The following is a 14,781-nucleotide window of genomic DNA, read 5'->3' as shown; positions in this document are numbered from 1 at the left end:
TTCGATCCAAAAACAAATACCCAAGTCTCCCCATTTCTTTAAGACATTTATCTAGGAAAAGTCAAGACATGACATTCCCAATGGCAGATTTAGGGCAAATGTTTAATTCAGATGAAGTAAATTAAAATGTCTGTGGTGGTTCTTGTGAAAAGGCCCAGAGGTCTGATCACCATACAGTCCCATGGAATAGGCCTACAGGAGGTGAGTCACATTTGATTAGTTACAGCAGTTTCCATGGAAACGTACAGAGGAGTTTATGCAAATCAACCCTATCTGTTTTGACACCTGAAGGAGGAGTCTCTGAAAACCTATTTAATAAATCAGTCTGTCCTGACTCAGATCAACAGTCTCCAGTCTACCAGCTGGTCTCTGTAATAACTATTTAAAGCAGTCTGTCCTGACTCAGATCAACAGTCTCTCCAGTCTACCAACTGGTCTCTGAAATAACTATTTAAATCAGTCTGTCCTGACTCAGATCAACAGTCTCTCCAGTCTACCAACTGGTCTCTGTAACTTCATCTTTGTCTCTGTGGTGTACAGTCTTCAGGTGATGATGGAGGTATTGAATCATCTCTCTACTCTCCTCCTCCTCTCTCTCCTTCCTCCTGCTCTCTCTCATGTAGTGAAGAAGTTCAGTGATGTTACAGACTGTGAGAAGTTCTTCCTGGAGGGGACAACTCCAAATCTCCCAGGTATTTTGTATGATGGGATAGTCAAGGACCAGAACCGCTACAAGCCGATCTGCCAGAAGTACAACAGCATCTACAGGTTTGCAACTCTCTACGACACGACCAACAGGATCCCTGTGTTCTCAGCCTACACCTTCACTGGTTATACAACGGGTCGACCAGATGATCCCTGGATGATAGAGCCCCAGGTAGGACTCATGTTTTGTCATATAACATACATGTTTTATTTGTTTACTGCTGTATATCACAGACAGTTATGTTACAGAATATACAACTACCACTATGGAGGGTATAGAGACTTGATTGTCTTGATTGTGGGTTGTGATCCCCCCCCTGAAAATAGAGGTTATTGTACAGAAAATAGGGTTTATTGAACAGAAAATAGAGGTTATTGTACAGGAAATAGGGTTTATTGAACAGGAAATAGAGGTTATTGTACAGAAAATAGGGTTTATTGAACAGAAAATAGAGGTTACTGTACAGAAAATAGGGTTTATTGATCAGGAAATAGAGGTTATTGTACAGAAAATAGGGTTTATTGAACAGGAAATAGAGGTTACTGTACAGAAAGTAGGGTTTATTAATTATTATTTAGAATATAGAACTACCACTATGGAGGGTATAGAGACTTGATTGTAGAGGTTACTGTACAGAAAATAGGGTTCATTGAACAGGAAATAGAGGTTACTGTACAGAAAATAGGGTTCATTGAACAGGAAATAGAGGTTACTGTACAGAAAATAGGGTTCATTGAACAGGAAATAGAGGTTACTGTACAGAACTAGTGAATGACTGTATGACTGTTGTTTCCTGCAGCTCGAAGAGGAAAAGGAAGGGGAAAAGAACAGCCCTGAAATGCAGAGAATGGAAAGAGTCCAGTACAAAAACCAGGCTGAGAACAACGACTATGGTCAGAGTAAAAACCCAACAGATTATAAAGATGTGAGCAGAGGTCACCTCTTCCCAAGTTCACATGCGCATGACTTGGAAACTCAGGAGTCCACCTTTACCCTGACCAACATCGTTCCCCAGGTGGTGTCCTTCAACGGGGGCAGCTGGAATGATATGGAGGAAAATGTCAGAGAAAAGCTGATGAAGGACTGTATTAATAACAACAGGAAGATAGAAGCCTATGTGGTGACTGGAGCGGTTCCCAGTGCGAAGAAAACACTGAACAACCGAGTGAACATCCCAGATCTCATGTGGACAGCCTTCTGCTGTTACAACAGGGAGAAGAAAGGGTGGATGGCTGAAGCACACTGGGGGTGGAACAAGAAGGAAGACGTGGGGGAAACATTGAACCCAGAAACCTTGGGAAAACTCGAAGAAATGTTGAACAAACATCACCAAGGTAAAGATGGTCCTGTCAAGGTGTTCCCAAAAAAGTGTCCAAGAGGTCCTTAACCTACCACTTCCTCCTAACCCAGTTGGAAGAATTCCTTCCGTAGTGAGGAATCTTTACAATTCCATGAGAAATAGTTCTGGAAGGTTCTTTGGATGATCTGGGTACAGATGCTCACACCATATCAACAAACTATCATTACTGTTAGACTAATGATTATCAGGGTTATAATGGTAATGAGGGTTGTAATGGTAATGAGGGTTATAATGGTAATGAGGGTTGTAATGGTAATGAGGGTTATAATGGTAATGAGGGTTATAATGGTAATGAGGGTTGTAATGGTAACGAGGGTTGTAATGGTAACGAGGGTTGTAATGGTAATGATGGTTATAATGGTAATGAGGGTTGTAATGGTAGTGAGGGTTATAATGGTAGTGAGGGTTATAATGGTAATGAGGGTTATAATGGTAATGAGGGTTGTAATGGTAATGAGGGTTGTAATGGTAATGAGGGTTGTAATGGTAATGAGGGTTATAAGGGTAACGAGGGTTGTAATGGTAACGAGGGTTATAATGGTAATGAGGGTTACAATGGTAGTGAGGGTTATAATGGTAGTGAGGGTTACAATGGTTACATGTCAACATATGTACACTTTCAATTGTAATATTTTTCTCTTCTATGTCTATATATATCTATAGTCTATACTCTTCTCTCCCCTCTGTCCATCTCTTCTATGTCTATATATATCTATAGTATATACTCTTCTCTCCCCTCTCTACCCATCTCTTCTATGTCTATATATATATCTATAGTCTATACTCTTCTCTTCCCTCTGTCCATCTCTTCTATGTCTATATATATCTATAGTATATACTCTTCTCTCCCCTCTCTGTCCATCTCTTCTATGTCTATATATATCTATAGTCTATACTCTTCTCTCCCCTCTCTGTCCATCTCTTCTATGTCTATATATATATATATCTATATTCTATACTCTTCTCTTCCCTCTACCCATCTCTTCTATGTCTATATATATCTATATTCTATACTCTTCTCTTCCCTCTGTCCATCTCTTCTCTGTTTATATCAAATATAAAAAGTATGTAAGGGAACAGAATTCTGTTTTAATAAATAAAATACAGTTTAATTCCTTGATGATGTGCTGCCATTACTCTTGTTAATGTTAATAATTAGGCTTCCAGCAGGGTTGAGATCAATTCCATTTCAATTCCAGTCAGTTCTAGAAGTACCCTGGAAATCCATTTCTCTTCAATGCTTTTCAATGAGGAACATTTGGAATTGAAATGGAATTATCCCCAACCCTGGCCTACAGTTTGTCAGGTTGTGACTTCCTTATGACTGTTACCATGGAGATACTATTATATGTTCTGAATGTAATTCTAACACTGTTACCATAGAGATACTATTATATGTTCTGAATGTCATTCTATCACTGTTACCATAGAGATACTATTATATGTTCTGAATGTAATTCTATCACTGTTACCATAGAGATACTATTATATGTTCTGAATGTAATTCTAACACTGTTACCATAGAGATACTATTATATGTTCTGAATGTAATTCTATCACTGTTACCATAGAGATACTATATACTCTTCTCTGAATGTAATTCTATCACTGTTACCATAGAGATACTATTATATGTTCTGAATGTAATTCTATCACTGTTACCATGGAGATACTATTATATGTTCTGAATGTAATTCTATCACTGTTACCATGGAGATACTATTATATGTTCTGAATGTAATTCTATCACTGTTACCATGGAGATACTATTATATGTTCTGAATGTAATTCTATCACTGTTACCATAGAGACTCTATTATATGTTCTGAATGTAATTCTATCACTGTTACCATAGAGATACTATTATATGTTCTGAATGTAATTCTATCACTGTTACCATAGAGATACTATTATATGTTCTGAATGTAATTCTATCACTGTTACCATGGAGATACTATTATATGTTCTGAATGTAATTCTATCACTGTTACCATAGAGATACTATTATATGTTCTGAATGTAATTCTATCACTGTTACCATAGAGATACTATTATATGTTCTGAATGTAATTCTATCACTGTTACCATAGAGATACTATTATATGTTCTGAATGTAATTCTATCACTGTTACCATAGAGATACTATTATATGTTCTGAATGTAATTCTATCACTGTTACCATAGAGATACTATTATATGTTCTGAATGTAATTCTATCACTGTTACCATAGAGATACTATTATATGTTCTGAATGTCATTCTATCACTGTTACCATGGAGATACTATTATATGTTCTGAATGTAATTCTATCACTGTTACCATAGAGATACTATTATATGTTCTGAATGTAATTCTATCACTGTTACCATGGAGATACTATTATATGTTCTGAATGTAATTCTATCACTGTTACCATAGAGATACTATTATATGTTCTGAATGTCATTCTATCACTGTTACCATGGAGATACTATTATATGTTCTGAATGTAATTCTATCACTGTTACCATAGAGATACTATTATATGTTCTGAATGTCATTCTATCACTGTTACCATGGAGATACTATTATATGTTCTGAATGTAATTCTATCACTGTTACCATAGAGATACTATTATATGTTCTGAATGTAATTCTATCACTGTTACCATAGAGATACTATTATATGTTCTGAATGTAATTCTATCACTGTTACCATAGAGATACTATTATATGTTCTGAATGTAATTCTATCACTGTTACCATACAGATACTATTATATGTTCTGAATGTAATTCTATCACTGTTACCATAGAGATACTATTATATGTTCTGAATGTAATTCTATCACTGTTACCATGGAGATACTATTATATGTTCTGAATGTAATTCTATCACTGTTACCATGGAGATACTATTATATGTTCTGAATGTAATTCTATCACTGTTACCATAGAGATACTATTATATGTTCTGAATGTAATTCTATCACTGTTACCATGGAGATACTATTATATGTTCTGAATGTAATTCTATCACTGTTACCATAGAGATACTATTATATGTTCTGAATGTAATTCTATCACTGTTACCATGGAGATACTATTATATGTTCTGAATGTAATTCTATCACTGTTACCATGGAGATACTATTATATGTTCTGAATGTAATTCTATCACTGTTACCATAGAGATACTATTATATGTTCTGAATGTAATTCTATCACTGTTACCATAGAGATACTATTATATGTTCTGAATGTAATTCTATCACTGTTACCATGGAGATACTATTATATGTTCTGAATGTAATTCTATCACTGTTACCATAGAGATACTAGTATATGTTCTGAATGTAATTCTATCACTGTTACCATAGAGATACTATTATGTTCTGAATGTAATTCTATCACTGTATGTATCCATCTTCTTCCCATCTGAAGGAATAAACATCTATAATGAATGAAGCCTGTGAGAGTCTGGTGTTTTGTTCTCATGCTGTTTAAATGTAACCAAGTGACTCCAAAATGCTCCAATTCAACATTAAACCACGTTATTTGAGCTAAAAATATAAATTATTGAAAGTACTATTTTAGTTGTCAGTTTCATTCAAACTTTGCCATAACTACGTGTCCAACCAGTCCAGCCAGTCCAGCATACCAGCTAGCTACCATGTCTCTAAACATACCTGGAGCTGGTCAAGAAGCTACCATGTCTCTAAACATACCTGGAGCTGGTCAAGAAGCTACCATGTCTCTAAACATACCTGGAGATGGTCAAGAAGCTACCATGTCTCTAAACATACCTGGAGATGGTCAAGAAGCTACCATGTCTCTAAACATACCTGGAGATGGTCAAGAAGCTACCATGTCTCTAAACATACCTGGAGCTGGTCAAGAAGCTACCATGTCTCTAAACATACCTGGAGCTGGTCAAGAAGCCACCATGTCTCTAAACATACCTAGAGCTGATCAAGAAGCTACCATGTCTCTAAACATACCTGGAGCTGGTCAAGAAGCTACCATGTCTCTAAACATACCTGGAGCTGGTCAAGAAGCTACCATGTCTCTAAACATACCTGGTGCTGGTCAAGAAGCTACCATGTCTCAAAACATACCTGGAGCTGGTCAAGAAGCTACCATGTCTCAAAACATACCTGGAGCTGGTCAAGAGGCTACCATGTCTCTAAACATACCTGGAGCTGGTCAAGAAGCTACCATGTCTCTAAACATACCTGGGGCTGGTCAAGAAGCTACCATGTCTCTAAACATACCTGGAGCTGGTCAAGAAGCTACCATGTCTCTAAACATACCTGGAGCTGGTCAAGAAGCTACCATGTCTCAAAACATACCTGGAGCTGGTCAAGAAGCTACCATGTCTCTAAACATACCTGGAGCTGGTCAAGAAGCTACCATGTCTCTAAACATACCTGGAGCTGGTCAAGAAGCTACCATGTCTCTAAACATACCCGGAGCTGGTCAAGAAGCTACCATGTCTCTAAACTATACCTGGAGCTGGTCAAGAAGCTACCATGTCTCTAAACATACCTGGAGCTGGTCAAGAAGCTACCATGTCTCAAAACATACCTGGAGCTGGTCAAGAAGCTACCATGTCTCTAAACATACCTGGAGCTGGTAAGAAGCTACCATGTCTCTAAACATACCTGGAGCTGGTCAATTAATAATAATTAATAATAATTTGTTCTTTACTGACTTGCCGAGTTAAATAAAGGTTAAATTATTTTTTAAATGATTTTCAAGCAGTGTTCTCAAATTTACTCACCAGCAGAGGTCAGCCTTGTTTCAGTTTTCAAACCTCCAATCCATGACCTCTGTGGACAGGACAGGTTTCAATTGATTGATTGATATATATATAATGTATATATATATAAAATACATATTTCGTTTTTGGATGAATTTACCTCTGCCTAGATTCCTTTTATGGATTATTTGGCTTGAAGACCATTGCGATGCGTTTTTGCCCATTGAAGACTATTCAGAAAGACTACAAAAACTACAAGGCTACTTCCTGGAAAATGATGTGCCACTTTAGTAGTGAATAGAAAAAAATACCTTGGATGAATATATTCATTTGAGACAGTTTCACACAACAGAAATGATCCTGCAGCAACAGGAAATTGTTATGTTGTTTTTAATTAATGGACATTTTCTCTAGGGGTTGTTCAAAAAGTTGTATGGTCAAAAAAATTATGACATTTTAAAGAAGAAAATACAAACTTTAGAAGCCTTTTTAACCTGGAATACATTACAAATTAACATTTCATTCTGTGCAGGAAAATTCCTACAACAACAGGATGATCAAATTAAGATACGGCTCCTGTAGGTTTCACAGCAGTATTTCGTTCCAAGCAGGTTTTTCAGTTTTTGCAGCAAACAAAAAGAAAAGACCCTTTTACAAAGTACAAAATACAAAAAATATAATATCTGGTGTAAGAGATATGATGCAGAACGTATGTTCAGAGTGTCAAGATCCAGACGGGTTTGAGCGCTATCAGGAGTACCTTCCTTGGGAACCTAAATCTAGACAGAGTCACACAGACAGAATGACAGACAGACAGATGCACAGACATGTAGTGGTGAAGTTCAGTGACGTTGAAGATTGTGAGAAGTTCTTTATGGATAAGTTAACTCTTAATATTCTGGGTATTTTGGTTGGTGGGAAAGTCCAGAACCAGAACCGCTACAAGCCGATTTGCCAGAAGTTCAACAACATCTACAGGTTTGCAACTCTCTACGATACGACCAACAGGATCCCTGTGTTCTCAGCCTACACCTTCACTGGGGATGGGGAAAGAGACCACCCTTATTTGTATTTGTTTACTGCTGTATATATACACTCAGTGGCCAGTTTATTAGGTACACCCATCTAGTAGTGGGCCGGACCCACCTTTGTCTCCAGAACAACCTGAATTCTTTGGGTTTGGATTCTACAAGGTGTGGAGTTGTCTCGCCTAGGGCGGCAGAACATCCAGGGCATTGGTGATTTTATCAATGTAATCAGATTGAAAATACAAGTCTATTTTACTGACATTGAACTGATTATATAGCCTACTAACCAGATGTGTTAAAATGGTGTTTAATTTGTAGCAGAGGACTATTAATTGGGCTGCTATTATGTTCTGTTTCTCCTACTTTTAGCTGAGAAAAAAATGGACCCAAACACATTGGGGGGGGCAGAACGTCCAGGTCCGGTCCTGGAAGGGGGGGGGGGGGGGCAGAACGTCCAGGTCACGGGTACAACGTCCAGGTCCGGTCCTGGAAGGGGGGGGGGGGGGGGCAGAACGTCCAGGTCCGGGGCAGAACGTGTTTAATACGTTTTATGTACACACGTTATTAGAATACTTATGAAATGCACATTGTTATATTTGGTAACACATGTTTATATCCCCTCGACTCCAACCCCATTCGATGCAATGTCTACATAAGGGTGCAAACGACTAACACTCACAAAGCTCTGACGAAGGCCTTGAGGCCGATACGGAAAGCTGAATAAAGAGCAGTGATACTAGCAAGAGCAGTGTGCAGGTTTCTCCTTTTTTATCAGTTTAACAACGTATAAAATACAACATTATTCAGAATATCAGATAACAGGACTTATTATCCAGCTGTGTATTGTTAGGTAGCTCTGGTCCAGGGTGTTATATCCATCAAGACGGTTCAGCACCATCAAGATGAACGTCACACCCTGGACCAGAGCTAATCATTATGACGTAGTGCAACAACATATTCCAGTTAGATACGTCCCCAATGGCCCCCTATTCCCTTTATAGTGCACTACAATAGGGTACCATTTGGGACGGAATTAAGTTCGTTCTTACAACAAAGAACCACTGGGGGGCGACAGACAACAGTAGACAACTCTGTACAACAGAAAATATATACATAAATAAATTACATTATAATGACAATCACTGCAGAAAGTGTGTGTGTGTGCGTGTGTGTGTGTGTGTGTGTGTGTGTGTGTGTGTGTGTGTGTGTGTGTGTGTGTGTGTGTGTGTCAGTATGACCCCAGTTACAATGAAAATCTCTTTGTTCAACAGACCTGGAGATATTTATTGGTTTTCTGATGGATCAGCAAAGTGATTGGTGACAGATTGGTAACATGGTGAGTACAGGGTTCTCCATGTTTTCTCCCAGGTCAGTGATGTATTGCTCCATCCCAAATGGAACCCTATTCCCTATGTAGTGCACTACTTTAGACCAGGACCTATTTGACCATTATTCCCTATGTAGTGCACTACTTTAGACCAGGGCCTATTTGAACCCTATTCCCTATGTAGTGCACTACTTTAGACCAGGGTCTATTTGACCACTATTCCCTATGTAGTGCACTACTTTAGACCAGGGTCTATTTGACCACTATTCCCTATGTAGTGCACTACTTTAGACCAGGGCCTATTTGACCATTATTACCTATGTAGTGCACTACTTTAGACCAGGGCCTATTTGACCATTATTCCCTATGTAGTGCACTACTTTAGACCAGGACCTATTTGACCATTATTCCCTATGTAGTGCTCTACTTTAGACCAGGGCCTATTTGAACCCTATTCCCTATGTAGTGCACTACTTTAGACCAGGGCCTATTTGACCATTATACCCTATGTAGTGCACTACTTTAGACCAGGGCCTATTTGACCATTATTCCCTATGTAGTGCACTACTTTAGACCAGGGCCTATTTGAACCCTATTCCCTATGTAGTGCACTACTTTAGACCAGTTTTGTTCAGTACATTAAACTAAATAGTATGTTCAGTACATTAAAACTAAATAGTATGTTCAGTACATTAAACTAAATAGTATGTTCAGTACATTAAACTAAATAGTATGTTCAGTACATTAAACTAAATAGTATGTTCAGTACATTAAACTAAATAGTATGTTCAGTACATTAAACTAAATAGTATGTTCAGTACATTAAAACTAAATAGTATGTTCAGTACATTAAAACTAAATAGTATGTTCAGTACATTAAACTAAATAGTATGTTCAGTACATTAAACTAAATAGTATGTTCAGTACATTAAAACGAAATAGTATGTTCAGTACATTAAAACGAAATAGTATGTTCAGTACATTAAACTAAATAGTATGTTCAGTACATTAAACTAAATAGTATGTTCAGTACATTAAACTAAATAGTATGTTCAGTACATTAAACTAAATAGTATGTTCAGTACATTAAACTAAATAGTATGTTCAGTACATTAAAACTAAATAGTATGTTCAGTACATTAAAACTAAATAGTATGTTCAGTACATTAAACTAAATAGTATGTTCAGTACATTAAACTAAATAGTATGTTCAGTACATTAAACTAAATAGTATGTTCAGTACATTAAAACGAAATAGTATGTTCAGTACATTAAACTAAATAGTATGTTCAGTACATTAAACTAAATAGTATGTTCAGTACATTAAACTAAATAGTATGTTCAGTACATTCAACTAAATAGTATGTTCAGTACATTCAACTAAATAGTATGTTCAGTACAATAAAACTAAATAGTATGTTCAGTGCATTAAACTAAATAGTATGTTCAGTACATTCAACTAAATAGTATGTTCAGTACATTAAACTAAATAGTATGTTCAGTACATTAAAACTAAATAGTATGTTCAGTACATTAAACTAAATAGTATGTTCAGTACAATAAAACTAAATAGTATGTTCAGTACATTAAAACTAAATAGTATGTTCAGTACATTAAAACCAAATAGTATGTTCAGTACATTAAACTAAATAGTATGTTCAGTACATTAAACTAAATAGTATGTTCAGTACATTAAACTAAATAGTATGTTCAGTACATTAAACTAAATAGTATGTTCAGTACATTAAACTAAATAGTATGTTCAGTACATTAAACTAAATAGTATGTTCAGTACATTAAACTAAATAGTATGTTCAGTACATTCAACTAAATAGTATGTTCAGTACATTCAACTAAATAGTATGTTCAGTACAATAAAACTAAATAGTATGTTCAGTGCATTAAACTAAATAGTATGTTCAGTACATTCAACTAAATAGTATGTTCAGTACATTAAACTAAATAGTATGTTCAGTACATTAAACTAAATAGTATGTTCAGTACATTAAACTAAATAGTATGTTCAGTACATTAAAACGAAATAGTATGTTCAGTACATTAAACTAAATAGTATGTTCAGTACATTAAACTAAATAGTATGTTCAGTACATTAAACTAAATAGTATGTTCAGTACATTCAACTAAATAGTATGTTCAGTACATTCAACTAAATAGTATGTTCAGTACAATAAAACTAAATAGTATGTTCAGTGCATTAAACTAAATAGTATGTTCAGTACATTCAACTAAATAGTATGTTCAGTACATTAAACTAAATAGTATGTTCAGTACATTAAAACTAAATAGTATGTTCAGTACATTAAACTAAATAGTATGTTCAGTACAATAAAACTAAATAGTATGTTCAGTACATTAAAACTAAATAGTATGTTCAGTACATTAAAACCAAATAGTATGTTCAGTACATTAAACTAAATAGTATGTTCAGTACATTAAACTAAATAGTATGTTCAGTACATTAAACTAAATAGTATGTTCAGTACATAACTAAATAGTATGTTCAGTACATTAAAACGTAATGGAGCGTTCAGTTGAATAGAAATGGTGCTGTACTGAACAACCAGCTGAAGAAACGGGGAGCGGTTGGGTGAAACTGAAAGCCCGAACCACCACATTTAACCATGGCAAGGAGACTGGTAATATGGCAGAGTATAAACAGTGCAGTTATTCACTTCACAAGGCAATCAAACCCAGCTAAACGTCATTATAGAGATAAAGTGGAGTCGCAATTCAACGTCTCAGACACGAGACGTTTGTGGCAGGGACTACAGACAATCACGAACTACAAAAGGAAAACCAGCAACGTCACTGAGACAGACGTCTTGCTTCCGGACAGGATAAACACATTCTTTGCACGCTTTGAGGACTTCCTGACGGGCCGTCCCCAGGTGGTGAAGGTAGGAAACATCACCTCCACTCCGCTGATCTTCAACACTGGGGCACCACAAGGGTGCGTGCTCAGCCCCCTCCTGTACTCCCCGCTCACCCATGACTGCACGCCTCCAACTCAATCATCAAGTTTGCAGATGACACAAGAGTAGTAGGCTTGATTACCAACGATGACGAGACAGCCTATAGGGAGGAGGTGAGGGCTCTGGGAGTGTGATGCCTGGGAAACAGCCTCTCACCCAACGTCAACAAAACATCAACCACCCGAGCCACTGCCTCTTCACCCCGCTACCATCCAGAAGGCGAGGTCAGTACAGGTGCATCAAGCTGGGACCAAGAGACTGAAAAACAGCTTCTATCTCAAGGCCATCAGACTGTTAAACAGCCATCACTAGCACATTAGAGGCTCCTGCCTATAGACATAGATTATGAATCACTGGCCACTTTAATAATGTTTACATATATCTGGCATTACTCATCTCATATGTATATGCTGTTTTCAACACTCTTCTACAGTATCTTAGTCACTTAACAAATCCACTCGGTCTTTCAAAAAGTTGCTGCTGGCTTATCAGCTTGTTCCTTTATTTATATTCCTGGTCCTCAGAACGTTTACTGGGATCTATTTACATTTTGGACAGTGTTCCACTTACTGGAAACAGGTTATTGTTTTAGATGACATTACCTTCATCCTTAAGTCACTGGTGTTATTCACACTATCAAGTTAAGACATAGTGATTGGTAATCGTCAAAAACTTGTATTTTTCAATTATTCATACCTCTGTTCCAAATGTTCCCACTGTGTCCTTTACAGCCTGAGTTCAGTGAATACCACTCACTTTCACTGGTGGCTTATCAATGTGTCCTTTACAGCCTGAGTTCAGTGAATACCACTCACTTTCACTGGTGGCTTATCAATGTGTCCTTTACAGCCTGAGTTCAGTGAATACCACTCACTTTCACTGGTGGCTTATTAATGTGTCCTTTACAGCCTGAGTTCAGTGAATACCACTCACTTTCACTGGTGGCTTATCAATGTGTCCTTTACAGCCTGAGTTCAGTGAATACCACTCACTTTCACTGGTGGCTTATCAATGTGTCCTTTACAGCCTGAGTTCAGTGAATACCACTCACTTTCCCTGGTGGCTTATCAATGGGTCCACAGCAAGCTTATCTTTAACCCAAACACCAGATGGCAGCATCTCATTTCATATCAGTCCCCAGGCTCAATCCCTCTGATCATCATGTAACCTTGTATTTAAACATTAGCTTCTTCAAATGACTCCCATATTTCCTTATTAGACTGCTAGCTGAAAGCAACTAATAACATATTTCATTATTAGACTGCTAGCTGAAAGCAACTAATAACATATTTCCTTATTAGACTGCTAGCTGAAAGCAACTAATAACACATTTCATTATTAGACTGCTAGCTGAAAGCAACTAATAACACATTTCCTTATTAGACTGCTAGCTGAAAGCAACTAATAACATATTTCATTATTAGACTGCTAGCTGAAAGCAACTAATAACATATTTCATTATTAGACTGCTAGCTGAAAGCAACTAATAACACATTTCATTATTAGACTGCTAGCTGAAAGCAACTAATAACATATTTCCATTCATCTACTGTCGACACTCATTACATTTGACCTTAACTGATAGACCACGAGGACCATGAATCTTTCCACTTGTCTTCATCACTGTCTTTGTCACTTTCACTAGTCTCCATGTACACTACCATTCAAACGTCTGGGGTCACTTAGAAATATCCTTGTTTTTTAAAGAAAAGCCCAAAAAAATTGTCCATTAAAATAACCACAAATCTATCAGAAATACAGTGTAGACATTTTTAATGTTGTAAATGACTATTGTAGCTGGAAACAGCTGATTTTTAATGGAATATCTACATAGGCGTACAGAGGCCCATTATCAGCAACCATCACTCCTCTGTTCCGATGGCACATTGTGTTAGCTAATCCAAGTTTATCAATTTAAAAGGCTAATTGATCATTAGAAAACCCTTTTGTAATGATGTTAGCACAGCTGAAAACTGTTGATCTGATTAAAGAAGCAATAAAACTGGCCTTCTTTAGACTAGTTGAGTATCTGGAGCATCAGCATTTGTGGGTTTGATTACAGGCTCAAAATGGCCAGAAACAAAGAACTTTCTTCTGAAATTCGTCAGTCTATTCTTGTTCTGAGAAATGAAGGCGATTCAATGTGAGAAATTGCCAAGAAACTGAAAATCTCGTACAATGCTGTGTACTACTCCCTAGAAAGAGGAATGGGAGGCCCCAGGGCACAACTGAGCAAGACGACAAGTACATTAGAGTGTCTAGTTTGAGAAACAGATGCCTCACAAGTCATCAACTGCCAGCTTCGTTAAATAGTGCCCACAAAACACCAGTCTCAACGTCAACAGTGAAGAGGCGACTCCGGGATGCTGAACTTCTAGGCAGTCCTAATATACTGGTCCAACAGTATATTTCAGGTGATTATAGGTAAACCAATCCCTCCTAATATACTGGTCCAACAGTATATTTCAGGTGATTATAGGTAAACCAATCCCTCCTAATATACTGGTCCAACAGTATATTTCAGGTGATTATAGGTAAACCAATCCCTCCTAATATACTGGCCCAACAGTATATTTCAGGTGATTATAGGTAAACCAATCCCTACTATTGGAGACACAGCTGTGCT

General features: G+C 37.0%; 1 protein-coding gene across 1 annotated transcript; it reads left to right on the top strand.

Annotated features, from left to right (window-relative positions):
- The first annotated feature begins 374 nt into the window (after positions 1–374).
- Positions 375–5,513, top strand: LOC139561578 (endonuclease domain-containing 1 protein-like). Its single transcript, XM_071378803.1, has 2 exons — positions 375–877; positions 1,506–5,513. Exons 1-2 carry the CDS (start codon positions 551–553, stop codon positions 2,091–2,093), a joined length of 915 nt encoding a protein of 304 aa, XP_071234904.1. The 5' UTR covers positions 375–550; the 3' UTR covers positions 2,094–5,513.
- The last annotated feature ends 9,268 nt before the right edge of the window (positions 5,514–14,781 follow it).

Source organism: Salvelinus alpinus, chromosome 31, assembly GCF_045679555.1.
Source record: "Salvelinus alpinus chromosome 31, SLU_Salpinus.1, whole genome shotgun sequence".
In the NCBI taxonomy this organism is placed as follows: domain Eukaryota; kingdom Metazoa; phylum Chordata; class Actinopteri; order Salmoniformes; family Salmonidae; genus Salvelinus; species Salvelinus alpinus.
This window is presented reverse-complemented; position numbering and strand designations above follow the sequence as displayed.